Source organism: Nelumbo lutea, chromosome 6 (genome assembly GCF_056320005.1).
Source record: "Nelumbo lutea isolate HS-2025 chromosome 6, American lotus-T2T, whole genome shotgun sequence".
NCBI lineage: Eukaryota > Viridiplantae > Streptophyta > Magnoliopsida > Proteales > Nelumbonaceae > Nelumbo > Nelumbo lutea.
The window spans coordinates 53247311-53261577 of record NC_142689.1 but is presented as its reverse complement, the minus strand read 5'-3'; the positions used below and the strand labels follow the sequence as shown (position 1 = coordinate 53261577).

General features: G+C 33.5%; 1 protein-coding gene across 1 annotated transcript; it reads left to right on the top strand.

The window, feature by feature from the left end:
* Nucleotides 1–475: 475 nt before the first annotated feature.
* LOC148848920 (putative glycosyltransferase At5g11130) lies at nucleotides 476–13997 on the top strand. The gene is made up of 4 exons (XM_088951868.1): nucleotides 476–969; nucleotides 1099–1188; nucleotides 11447–12011; nucleotides 13307–13997. The coding sequence occupies exons 1-4, from the start codon at nucleotides 582–584 to the stop codon at nucleotides 13809–13811; spliced, it is 1548 nt and encodes a 515-aa protein (XP_088807994.1). The 5' UTR covers nucleotides 476–581; the 3' UTR covers nucleotides 13812–13997.
* Nucleotides 13998–14267: the final 270 nt, after the last annotated feature.

Below are 14267 nucleotides of genomic sequence, written 5' to 3'. Positions count from 1 at the left end.
TCACTTCCCACCCAAATGAGGAGAGGAGAGAAATTGACATGGAGTAGCTTTTTTCATTCTTCCAAAGTCTGTTTCTGATGATATTAGCACAACACCATGTATTCCTTGATAAGTCACTCCTTTTCTCACACTTGGAAAAAGAGGAAAGCCACCTGATTTGTGACTTTGTCCTAATTGCTAAACAAAAGTATTGAACGCGTTTAGCATATCTTCAAGGAAAAACCAGAAACATAGAATCACAGAGAATGCATATATGGTCTCTTAATTAGGGTTGTTGTTTCCTCTTTTTGATGTGATAGTAGTTGCCTGTAACAAATTTCAACCACAAATTAAATGCATAAACTTGGATCTTTGATTACAAATTTTTGAAAATTTTCTTGTTATAAGCAGACTTGTTTTAGAAGCCAGGAAAAGAAATCTGGAAACTGAAAACAAGTTGCCAGCTCTTTTAGGACCCATTCTCACGACTTGGAACGTAGCTATGCAGTTGGCACTGAAATAAAAAGTTAAAACTCTCTCTCTCTCTCTCTCTCTCTCTCTCTCTCTCACGCAGGCACACAAGAGCTTATATTATATCCTCCATGGCTCGTTCTTGGTTTCTGTGTTACTACCTCACTCGCCCAAGCCTGTCGGATCCATTTAGAAGCTTAATCTTCGTACCAACATCCTTGGCTGTTCTTACTTCTCTTTTCATTTTTGTCTATATATCTTCAACCTCAAAACTTTTCATGCATCACCACCAGCACCATCATTCGAATCTGCTAAAGCCATCAATTGGGTCCTCAAAAGTATCCAACCAAATCGTTCAACTCTCATTTCAAGATCCTCCCAAAGGTGCTTCTGGCATACCCGACAAGTCGGATGAAACTGGTGAAATAAAGTTGGTTTTGAACTCCAACCGTGAAGGAGCTGGGAATCATCAACCAGCTGCTGCAATGGTGACTCTCCGACCTAGTACCGATTCAAGTGGCAAGTAGTTGAGATTCTTCCAATCTTCTTTAGTGATTATGGGTCTAGTTATTCGTTGAATCCGTTAGCAATTTCCAGAGGAGAATTGAGAAGAGTTTTGTTTGAAAATGGTCTCTTATTTGTTTTCAGAGGATCGGGCACCAGCAGTCCACAACCGCAGTCGCCAAGGAGTTGATATCCATCAACCTGTCGAGATAAATCGATCTATTGAATCGAATGGTATGCAGTCTAGTTTATTATTTGAATTTCTAATTTTTCAGTCGACAAATGAATAGATTTGTCTATAATTTGATGGTGTTTAAGTGAAGAATATATGGTTTTTCGTATACATGGAGACAATATTGAGGTTGTCCAATTCCATTCCCTTGTTTGGGAATAGGTGTCCACAGGTGCGGTGGGGTCCTTGTAAATTAATTCCCTTATTCAACCCATCAAATTCAATTCCATGAATTTAAACTTTTTTATTATATTTTATTTATTTATTTATTTTTTATTTTGGGGGCGGTTCAAGTACTAGCAAAGGTTTACGTCCCCACTCAGTTTTGTGATAAAAGAAATTCTCACACACTGACATAAATTTTCACACACCGACCCTCCACAGAGAGGATGTTTGGGATTAAGATTAAAAAAGTAACTACTGAGGATCCATGCCATGCCATGCATATTTGGGTTGTGTCTAATTTATTCGGTCATAATCTAAAGTTGTTCTAGTGAGAGTGGGCAATTTTCTATTTTTTTTTTATGTTTTAGATTTGTATTATATTTTGTATCTTAATGTTATTTTTTTTCATCAATTTTTATTGGTTTGTTATTATTTTTGTATTAGTTTTAGGTAAAATTATAAAAAACTTCTTCTTGTAACAATTTTATAGACCACCTTTGTGTTTTGATTCTAACAAAAGGTCTCCCCTACAGTTTAAAAAAAAATGCAAATATCCTATTCCTCTAGCTTTTCAATAACAAAGATATTGAAGTTAATATATCTTTATCACTGTTAGGGCACTATCATACACAGATTAAAGTTTTAACTTTACCCTCCACTAATTTATTTTTCTAGACAACTTTCAAAGAGTAATTCTCCCTACTCTTCATTGACAAAGGTGAAAAGGCCGAAGTGAAATAAAAGAAAGTAAATTAATATTTTTTTAAGGTATTTTAGTAATTTTACATGTGAATGAAGTTGGTTAAGGATAAATTTGGTATTTAAGAAATTAATGGATTGCATTAGCATTTTTAATTTGAAATGCTAACGAAAGGAAAGTATTTGCACTTTTTTTCAAAACAATAGAGGAGGTTTTATTTAAAATCAAAACACAGGGGAGTTTCATAAGATTGTTAGAAAACCCAAGCAGGTTTCTATAAATTTTCCTATTTTAAATGGAATTTAAATTGATTTTAAATTAATTAAACTATATTAAAAATTAATAATTTTTATTAAGTTTTGATTTTGTTGATCTTTATTAAATTTAGTTAACTATATCAAGTCTTTATTTTTTTAGTGGGACTTAAGTTTGTTTTAAATTAGTAAGAATTATTTATAAACTAATAAATGTTAAATAGTTTTGTATTAATTTTAAATTGATATTAGTTTTCAATTTATCTTATTACTTTTAATTAATTATTATTTTATTATATTAATAAAATATTTTATCAATAACAATAATTAATAATTATTTTCATTAATTCTATTTAAGTAACTTACTAAATTACTTTTCCTATGGTTAACTAATATTTATTATTTTCAAATGGAATATAGATGAACTATAATTTTTATGGTGTTTTGTTCAATGTTTTCAACTTGATGTTGACTCTCACAATTAAACCATTCAAACCATCACTCGACCCTATTTCTAATTGGAACCCGCTTTGTTCAACCTAGGTGATTGAACCATAACCCTTTTGACCCAATAATTTGGTCACATGTTTCAATATACAATGTTTTGAAAACTTTTGCAAGATTTAACTTTGTGCTTGGTTGTTTGATTGGAGATGATCTTTTCTTTAACTTTTCCCGATATTTGCAGCCCCACTATACAAAAAAAAAAAAAAAAAAACAATTGTTGGTCTCAAATTTCAATTTGTGGCACTTGAGTTTTAAAAGTCTTAGTGGTGTTTGGGCACTTGAGTTATTTTGTTCAATTAAGACAAATGCCTTTGAAGAAACTAGAAAGTAGGAAAGTGCCATCTTGGCACAAATGAAGTGACAATGATTCGTCAAAATTTTTATATATTTCTAGTTTTTACATATAAAATAATAGAAAAATATTTTTTTAGTTATTGAGCTTCAAACCTATTCCTTTTCATATAGCTTAAATATATTATGAGAAATACATAAATCAATTACTTAGCATGGAAACCAATTGATGGTCGCTCAGTTGTAGCAAAGACTTAGGATTAAATCTCACTACCATTAAGGTTAGAGGGTTAAGGGTTTGGGTGATGGGATACCCCCCCCCCCCCCCCCCCCCCCCCCAACCCAACCAAAATTGAACTAACAAAGATAATTAAAGACTCATATTTAGGGTTGGCCCTTAACCTGGGCCAATCCATCTAATTTACAATTCTACTCTATTGTAGAGAGCCAAAAAGGATTAAGATAGATTTAAGAGGAAAAGAGGGATTTAATGGAGAGGGGATATATTACAGAGATTAATTATTAAGGTGGGTGGAGAGAGAGAGAGAAAGGAATGGACTTATTAGAGAGTAAATATGGATTTTATGAGAGACAATAAAGATCCATGTGGGTTTTAATTTTGTCTTGTTATTTATTTTAAAAATAAATATCATGTATGGAAAATGAAAGGAGGAAGAGGTATTTATGAGCTTCTAGTGGGAGGACCCCTCACCTCCCCTCTTTTCTCTTTCTATTGTCTACTAGTAAATATGCATGTGTGTTGCACGTGGCAATTTCAGATAAATATCCATTTTATAGACAACTTTTTGTGTTTTCAATATTTTTATTTCTATTTATTTTTAAAATTTTATTATATATTTATGACATCATGTTGTGGCCTATTTGACTTGAAAAAAGCAATCTCAATTTTGGGAACTCTAAATTTTTATTCCATATAATTCTTGTTTATCACCTTTATTTTTGTTTGATATGATAAGTTTATAATATCTAAGATGTGTTAAAATTTTCTATAAAATTTATGTATTTTTTATTTTCTTTTGTTTCTATTATATCTATTTTTTATTTCTATTATGTTGCAAGTCAAGTAGGTTGGGCTGAATTTAATCTTAACATAGACCAAACCCAACCCTATGCATTAGACCTAAGGCTTTAAAACAAAGTCAAGCCTGACTTATCCAACTTGAGTCCAACTTGCATTTAAATTTTATGCACTTGGTTTAATATTTGCCTTGGTTCTATCAATTAGCTCAATGACAAAATTTGACATAAAATGTGTGTGTATTATTACATGTACATGCATGCATGCAAATTTGTGTTATATATGTATTTATGAGTGTATGCATATAATTAGGCCTAAATTTAGCTACCTAAGGGCTAGGCTTGGGCCCAACCTAAAGAATGAAAAAGCCTAAAATTTTGAACCTAGGCCTAGGCCCAAGTTGAGGACAAAAAATCAAAGCTAGCTTATCTAAAATTATTAATTGGGTCAATTTGAGCTCGAGTTAAGTCCATGTAATTTGCCTCTCTATGGACCACTGATAATCAATTAGATGCAAAAATAGTTTTCCTTTTATGTCAATTAATTTTTTATTCCATTTCTACCATTAATTAAAATAACTTTTATCTATCTCACTTATTTTTGTTTAATATGATGAATACATAATATTAGAGATGCATCCAAATGTTTTTTTTTACAAAATTACTATTTCTTTTAATAATTTTTGTGTCTCTATCTTTTTTATAAGTTTTATTGTTTATTTATTTATTATATCATGGGTTGATCCATTTGACCTAAAAGATTGAACCGTTGACCCACACCACTTGGATAGGGAAATGGTTTCACTTTTGGGTCAATTTTAAATCTTTTATTTCATTTCCATTGAATAAAAATACTTTTATTTAGTACGCTTATTGTTATTTGATATGGTAAATAGATAATATTAGAGATGTGTCTAAATGTTTTCACAATTTTTTTATAATTTTTGTAATGTTTATATTTATTTTTAAATTTTTATTATTTAATTATGAGAACATTGGTTAACTCATTTGATGGAGATGGTTGAACTATTTACTTGCCACTCAAACAAAAGGGTGGTTTGTTTAATTATTTTCCATGTTGGTTTTGAACATAAGTTTTACATATTAAAAATATTGAAAATAGATTTAATTTATAAAATTTATTAGTGAGAAACAAAAATACTTCTAATAAAATATATAAGGAGAGAGAATGAGAGTTAATGCCTTAATGAGAAGGAATTTAATGAAGTGGAAATTAATAGTACTTTAAATTATATTTTTACCCATATAATTAAAGAGGGATTAAATTCAAAAATAAGGGTATTTTAGTCAAGAGAAGTCCACTAAGCTCATTTATCTAATGTGCCTTAAATATAAGATTCAATGAAAAGAAATGGGAATTAATACCTTAAATATAGGACTTAATGACGAAAAATATAATAAATTTAATAAAAGTAAAAGTTCAATTTATGTTTTTTGACTTCATAATGAATGGAAACCAAGTTAAAAAAAATAAGGATAACTTAATAAAAAATTCTAGAATCAAGACCTCATTCACATTTTAATAATAATGCATATAGATATTGATATATAGATATGAAATAGTAATATATAGATAGATATAGATATAAAGATATGAAATGGTAATATATGAGATCGGCTTCGGTCAGGGCAAGCCCGTGCCCACACCGTTCCAATCTTGCATTGGGAATATCTCCCTAAGAAATAAAGCGCATAAGTACGGTGGTATTCTCAATGCAAGGCTATAAAAGCCGCTAAAAAATTCGTAATATAGATAGTTATAGATATATAGATATGAAAGCTAAAGTTGACTATCTAAATATAAGCATATAACTGCTCATTAATTATTAATGGTGTATTATGCCTCTAATCACGATTGTTAATTTATTATCATCAAACATCACGACCGACTAGAAGTGTCAATTCTGTTCGATATTAAGTTTTTTTTTTTTTTTTTTTTCTTGCAACCACTGTCGCATTACAAATCAAGACACCGGGTGAATTTTGAACAGACCTGTGTTCAAAAACAATATATCACATCAAAAAAAAAAAAAAAAATCATATCAAATTGATTTTGTGATTAAAACAAGTGTTCAAAATTAATCTCAGCATTGAATTGGGATCTGATCCTCATAGAGCTCTCCTCACACCAATCTCACAACCACATCCTACCGTGTATTGTCAATGCCTCCTTATAAATAATAAACTAGGAATTATCTCCCGTACTAAGTACAGGACCACTAATCTGAACTATTTCCATCTTTAAAATCATCTATATTAAAAATTTAGGTTAGATTTTTTATTTCATTTTTATAGATTTGTTTGATTTAAGAGACTTACTATATTTGTCTAGAAGAATGGGCCCACACCATTTATTAAATCATTTGAGATTTATGACTTACGCTTATATGATAAATTTGATTTTGGTTTCCTATTTAATTTAGATAATTAAATCAAATTTAATTTGCAATTAACAACTTATTTTATCTAAAAATGGAAGTCAATAATATGAAGTCTTTATTTAAGTTAGTCTCATATCTAATGTCTTAATGCATTTATTAATTATTTAATGTTTTTCATTTAAGTAATCATTTTTATTTTACCAAATTATTATTTTTAATTAATTTATGTAATATTTATTCATGTTTTACTATTTAACGATTTCCATTAATGTAGCATTTATCTTATCACTTTTCAATAAAGTGGATTTAACCACCAACACTTTATGGAGATTGACAAAAAATAACATGTAGACCTCATAAATTAGTTGTTGATGGTTTGATAATACCAGAAAATATTATTTGCAATTAACTTAATCATTTGTTTGCACCTAATTGCCGACAACTTTCAGGTTTCTAAGGAATGTCAATACCAAATCAATGCACACACCAACAACCAAATCAATGCACACACCAACAACCAAATCTTGGTTTTTCCATTGTCCTGATAAATAGAATATAAACTTGAAATTAATTTCAATAATATTTAACATTTTACCTTAGAGGATATATATATTCTGAATAGAAAATAAAATGAGCAGGTTTTCTCAAATGATTAGATATGCTTTATTGTTTCTACTTCAAACGTTTTGGATTGACCAATACAATTTGGCATACAAATATTGTTTAAGACTGTTTACGTGTGTGAGGTTATTTATAGAAACATCAAATTGACATTTCGTCATATGTGATATGCTCTCACCAATTTGTATTGATTAATCCAAAACATTTTACCTAAAAAAAGGGTTGATGATGACTGAATGACTTAATTAGTGTAAAAAATTTAATTAACTAATTAATCTTCAAGGTGATTAATTTCAGCCGTTAAATATCTTAAACTTTGTTGTTTCAAATGGACTTGAATTTAATGGCCACCAAGTTTGAAATGTTTCATGTTTTTGCTTCTGTTTTTGGTTAGGATTCCTTGAAAGCTATAAGAATTTTGTAATTAAGAGGGATACAAGAGTAGCAGTAGAGGTGTAAAGTGAGTCGTGCTGGGCCGGCATGGCACGGCTCATGGGCGGCCCACATAAAGTGCAGGCCGTGCCATGCTAGCCCGCAAGTTGTTACGGGTCGTGCCGCCCTCCTAGGTGAAAATTTTGGAAGGTCCATGGCCCAGGCTCGTGGGCTGAGCTTTGGGTCAGGTCGGGCCATGCATCGGACCAAAGCTATTTATTTTAAAAAATTTGACAAAAAACTTAAAATTTTAATTTTATATGAATTTTGTGTATACAATTGTTTATATATGCAATAATTAAATAAATTAGTATAATAAAATTAAAAAAATTATTCATTTTATTAATATATTATATACTATATATTATTATATAATTATAATTTATATAATATTATATAAATAAATAAATATATATATATATAAATACATATAAATATATATAATATATATAGGCCGTGCTTGGCTAAGCTGCGGGCTGGCATGCCATGTCAGCCCGTGGACCTAAAACCCCAAGCCCAACACGGCCCGCATGATCATGCCAGGCCTAGCACAGCTCGCGGACCATGCCAAGCTAGTCCAAGTTCGTGCTGGGCCATGCCAGGCCGCAAGCAGTACGACCCGATTTACACCTCTAAATAGCAGGGCAAAAGGACAGGGTATGGTGGTAATTTAAAATCTCCGCAAGTGTTTTGCAGAGTCCGATGATGGAAGCAGTTCTTAATAAATATCCACTGGATAGGGAGATAGTGCATTGGATGAAGAAGAGACCATCAATTTCCTAAGCGATAATATTGGAAATGAGAGAGGGAGAATGAATGGCCGATAATGAAAGAAGACATGAATAGTACTACCAATTTTGGTATAAGGGGAGGGTAAATTGAATTCCCCACTTCTCTCGTATTTTTTCTTATTTTCGTTTTTATCTTCATTGCTACTGATGTGTGGCTTGGAGCACCATTTTCTTAGAAAATGGTGCCTTTATTTTTGTTTGGAATCATTGCTGTCAGGTAAGACGTTTCCTGGAGTAACAACAACTTTTTCTGTTTGGTACCATTGCTCCAGGAAACGTTTTTAGCACTGGTGCCTACTATCCATTGCCACATCACTGCCCTATTGGCAGCAACAAACTACAGTTCCAGGAAACACCAAATTTGGCGTTGCTCCAATTCATGGCTTCCTGATTTCCGAGGCATGGCTTGGAAAAACGGTTCCAAACAAATGCCTGTTTCTTGGAGCACCATTTTTTCCAATGTGACACTGATGTGGCGCTGTTGCTCCAGGAAACGGCAACGATACCAAACAGCCGCTAAGAAAACAAAAGAAAATGAGTGAATATTCTTTTACTTAAGCTTGTTGTCCTTGGTCTTAACTCTGTCCTTTCTCTTTATGCTCTTCGTATCAATTCTTTCAAAGACCCCACAGGAGAGACGAACTGAATTTGAGTGGACAACAAAGTGTATCAGTGGATAGTGTGGGATTTTAATCTCATTAGAGATTAAGTCCAATGGGGGTTTGATTGATTAATTACAATTTGTTTTGAGTTTTTAAATAAGAGTTTATTTACACTCCTTAGAAATAAAGATGAGAGTATGGAGGATTGCTACGCGCAACGTATGTGCATGTGTGTGTAGCGCAATGAGGCGCTTTAGAGACGCACTTTAATTTTTGGTGCGAGGCTGACCGTTGATGTTTCAACTAGGGGTGGATTCGAGTTGAGCTGAGCCAAGCCGAATAGTGCTATTCGAGCTTGGCTCGAGTCAAAAGCTTGTAAGCTCAAGTTCAACTTGAGAAAAATGTTTTATAAAAATAAAATAATATTTTTATTTGATATTTAAAAAAATAAGAATTATATTAAGTAGTTATTATTATATATAAAATAAAAATATTATATATAATATTTTTATTATATATATTATTTTCTATAATTTTATATTTTGTTATAATAATAATAATAATAATAATAATAATAAATTATTATTATTATTATTATTATTATTATTATTATTATTATTATTATTATTATTATTATTATTATTATATGTATGTATGTATGTATGTAGCTATTCAAGCTCGACTTGTGAGTCTCATGAGCCTACCTTTATTAGGCTTGAGCTCGGCCCAATTAATAAACGAGCCTATAAATTGGGTTCGAGCTCGGCTCGAAGCTTGGTTGAAACCGAGTCGAACTAAGCTTTTCGCTAGCCAAGCTCGAGTAGTTCGCGAAGAGCAAGGCTCGTGGCCACCCCTAGTTTCGACGATCAAGATTTGATCAAGTGTGATCATGAGGCACTATTCAAAGTTAATAATCATTAACTGTTAACTACCTTTTTAACAATCACAATGTTTGAAATTGTGATTGTTAAGGAACATTTACTGAATCAACACCTTCCTCTACTCCATGACTCTTCAAAAATTATTTATAAAGTGTGAATCAAGCAAATGCACACACAAGCTTTTCGAAAATTACTCTTGTCTCTCTCTGTTCAATCTACTACTGTCTCACAAAAGGTTTATTCAAAGAATCTTCAACTTTGCTAGTTGCAGACTCTCACCAAGGCTCTGTTGTATCCTGAGAATGGATTTGCTCGTAACTCAACAACAAATTCAGTGGAATTGAGTCGAAGTAAATACGTTATAAAGACAATGTCTTCAGATACACCTCAAGCTTCTCCTCCAAGTTTCAGTGACCCCAATTCCCAACTAATCCAGTTTTGAAAAGAAAAAAAAAACTAAAAAGGAACATTTTTGGGGAAAAATATTTTAGAAGCCTACCTCATTGGATTACATGAAAAAATCTCTTTCGATTTTCTGGTCTTGGCTCTCCCACCCATCATAGAAAAACCATCCATTACCTCCTCTCATGATTGAGAGAAGCAGATCCGAGCGAGGGGTTGGTTCTCTTCCACCTTCGACGGCAGTCGGGGACACTGATTGTGGAGACGATAATGCTGATTAAGATAGATATTCTGTTCTTGTACCAATTCATCTCTATCTACCTGCAACACTGTCGTCTTTTCCTCTTCTCCCTTCACTTCACTTCTCTTTTCCTATCATTTCCTAGTTATTGGGTCGGGTGTATTCAGGTGCAGTTATTGACCACTCAAGAAATTTATTGTTTTGGCACATTGTCTTCCTCCAAATCTCAGTTTGAAAGGATTACTAATACAAATATGTAAAATGTAATTGTATTTGTATTTATAATCTTTGCAAATTGATCCTAGGCTCAGTTTGGAAGGAGTATATATATAAACATGTAGAATGCAAAACTTTGTATTTTATATTATTTTGTATGTATTTATACTATACATATTTGTATTTATATTCTTTCCAAATTATAAAGTTTTACACTCTACATATTTGCATATATACTCCTTCCAAACTGAGCCTAGGCTCAATTTGCAAACATTTTGGCCTAATCTCCCTAATCACTGCAAACATTTAATAGTAATTTTGTCTTGGTTTGGCCTAACTAACCTCATTTTGGCCTGTTTGTATAACTTTCGGGCTGTGGTCGGACCCGGGTATCCATCATTCTAATATTTGGGATGGGCCAGGTCTGCATTGCAGAAGATCCAAAATGGTACCTATCACACTTGGTTGTGTAGCTATTGTACACATTTTAATTGGTTTGCAGAAGACCCAAAATGGTACTGAATTGGGCTTTACTGGGCTTTGATATAACGCGGCCAGATGGGTTAAATTTTATCCATGGTGTCAGCCAGGTTAAGTCAGGCCATAAAAATCCAGGCCTAGTTTGGCCCTACATAATGTGGTCTAGTCTTTAACCACTTCAAAAGCACCAAAAAATAAAAAACGACTAACTGAAAACTCTTGGTTGTTATGGATCAGGAAATAATGTGAACGAAGAAGTTTTCCATGACAAAGAAATATTTTTGGAGGACTATAAAGAGATGAATAGAAGCTTTAAGATATATGTGTATCCACACAGGAAGGATGATCCCTTTGCAAACACACTAGTGCCGGTGAATTATGAACCAGGAGGGAATTATGCCAGTGAAGCTTACTTCAAGAAGGCTCTTATGAAGAGCCACTTCATCACCAAGGATCCTTCAGAGGCAGATCTCTTCTACATGCCTTTCTCCATTGCAGCATTGCGACATGACCGGCGAGTGGGCGTCGGCGGAATTCCGGCCTTTGTTCAAGCATACATCCATAACATCATCCATACTTATCCCTACTGGAACCGGAGTGGAGGGGCTGACCATTTCTATGTTGCTTGTCATTCCATTGGAAGCACAGCAACAAGGAAAGCAGAACAAGTGAAGCTCAGTTCTATTCAGGTTGTATGTTCTTCAAGCTATTTTTTAACTGCTTATGTTGCTCACAAGGATGCATCAATGCCACAAATATGGCCAAGAAAAGGTGATCCCCCCAAACTTTCTTCATCAAAGAGGTAATCCACTTCTTTCAATTTCCATTTCCTTGGGTATAGTTGATTTAATTTCTATTTGCAATTCTATATGTTGGCCTAGTTTTTGTTTTTTTCTTCTACATGTTATGCGGAGATTTGGCCCTCACAGGGGGGTAAGGTGCCATACACTAGAACCAATTTGTGGGTTAGTGGGTTAATGGTGATAGGGTATATGCTAGGGTCCATTGGCATACTACATGAAGAGCCTGCAATTCTACGTGACTTCTCAAAGTGATGGGGATGCCATGTGTTCTAGGGATCTACTACAAATACAAATGCATTAATTAGGCTAAGTAACCAATCACAAGTGAACATGCCAGTATTCTATATATATATATATATATATATATAGGGCCTACATACATGTGGTTACTGTGTACAAACACTGGCATGTTTACTCATAATTGGTAACGCATTCTGATTCACACACTTGTGTTTGCAGCATATCCAGTGTCTGCTGAGTGACATGATGGCTAAGTTGGTATGGTCTCTGATTGGTTGTAGTGGGGACTTGGGATCCCATCCCATTGTCACCAGGGTTGGGGGTTTTTGACCCATGTTTTTTAAGGGTCTGTTTGCTTCATAGTTGGAATTGGAATTGAAATCATTCAGAATCGAAATCAGAATGGAAATTAAAATTAAGGCCCCATTTGGTTCATAGAAATATGGGTCTGGAATCAGAATCGGAATGGGCTATTCCTATTCCAACTGTTTGGTTGGGCGGAATCGGAATCTCATTTCCATTCTTGTTGGAATGGCATTCCCCCATTTGAGGGAATGACCATTCTCTGCCCCTCCCTTGGGAATAAAATCCCATTCGTGCTGATTTCAATTTTCATTCCCATTCCTGTAAGCAAACAGATTATGAGAATAGACCATTTCGGTTCCAATTCCGAAGGATTTGATTCTAATTCCAACTGCAAATCAAATAGGCCCTAACTGGAATGGGATTTCATTCTCAAGGGAGGGAGAGAGAATGACCATTTCATTTACATCAAATAGGAGAATGCCATTCTACCAGGAATGAGAATGGGATTCCAGTTCTGTCCAGCCAGACAGTTGGAATCAGAATAGACCATTCTGATTCGGATTCCAGACCCCTATTCCTACGAACCAAACAGCCTAAAATACATGGCCCATTTGTTTGCAATGCGGTTTTATTTAAATGTATGAAAGTGCAAATGAGAAAAACATATAAATAAATATCCTAGCTTTCTTTTAGCAATTACTACAACCTCACAATCGTGCCTTCCATCTGTTTGAGAAATGACTTTCAGGGAAAAGCTAGCCTTTTTTGCTGGAGCAATGAATTCACGGATACGCATGGACGTGCTCAAAACATGGAGAAATGATTCAGAGATCTTTGTGAACTCTGGTCGCCTCACGACTCCATACTCTGATGCACTACTTGTAAGCAAGTTCTGCCTCCATCTCAAGGGCTTTGAAGTAAACACTGCGCGAATCGGGGATGCTATGTTCTATGGTTGTGTTCCATTGATTATCGCCGACCACTATGATCTACCCTTTGCAGACATATTGAACTGGAAGAGTTTCTCTCTTGTTGTTCCATCCTTAGACATCTCTTTGCTGAAGAAAATCCTTCATGGAGTGAGCTTAGACCAGTACTCAACATTGAAGAGGAATGTGCTGAAGGTGCGACGACATTTCAAATGGCATTCTTCTCCTGTTGATTACGATGCTTTTCATATGGTCATGTATGACCTATGGCTACGACGAAGCTCTGTGAGGATCCCAATCAACATTCAAGATAGTGTAATATAATTCCAAATAGATATATATCAACAATTTTGTTGTCCCAATTGCGTGATGATTCTTCTTACGAAGAACCAACATTGAACGATAAGACGTTACTATGAACACATATGGCTGCCATAAGCCAGTTATTTCGATGGTAACTTTATTGGTGATAATCAGATTAATTAATCATTATTCAAAAATCCACGCTTTTAATTAAGGATTTTCACTTCATGTAAGTCAATGGTTTAGGTTGGTTTCATCAATGTAGAGTAAATACCCAACGTTTGTAGCGTCTGAAAAACAATTAATTCAGACCTCAGATATCTGAATAGTGCAATCAAACGCCACCTAACCCATAAGTAATTGTGTAGAACTAGTTTTAAAACAATATAAGGTCTGTAGTCGGGACTATCATCTATTTATGGTGCTTGATCGAGAAGATCCTTTTATAATAATAACAGTTATCCTTTTGTCATGTAA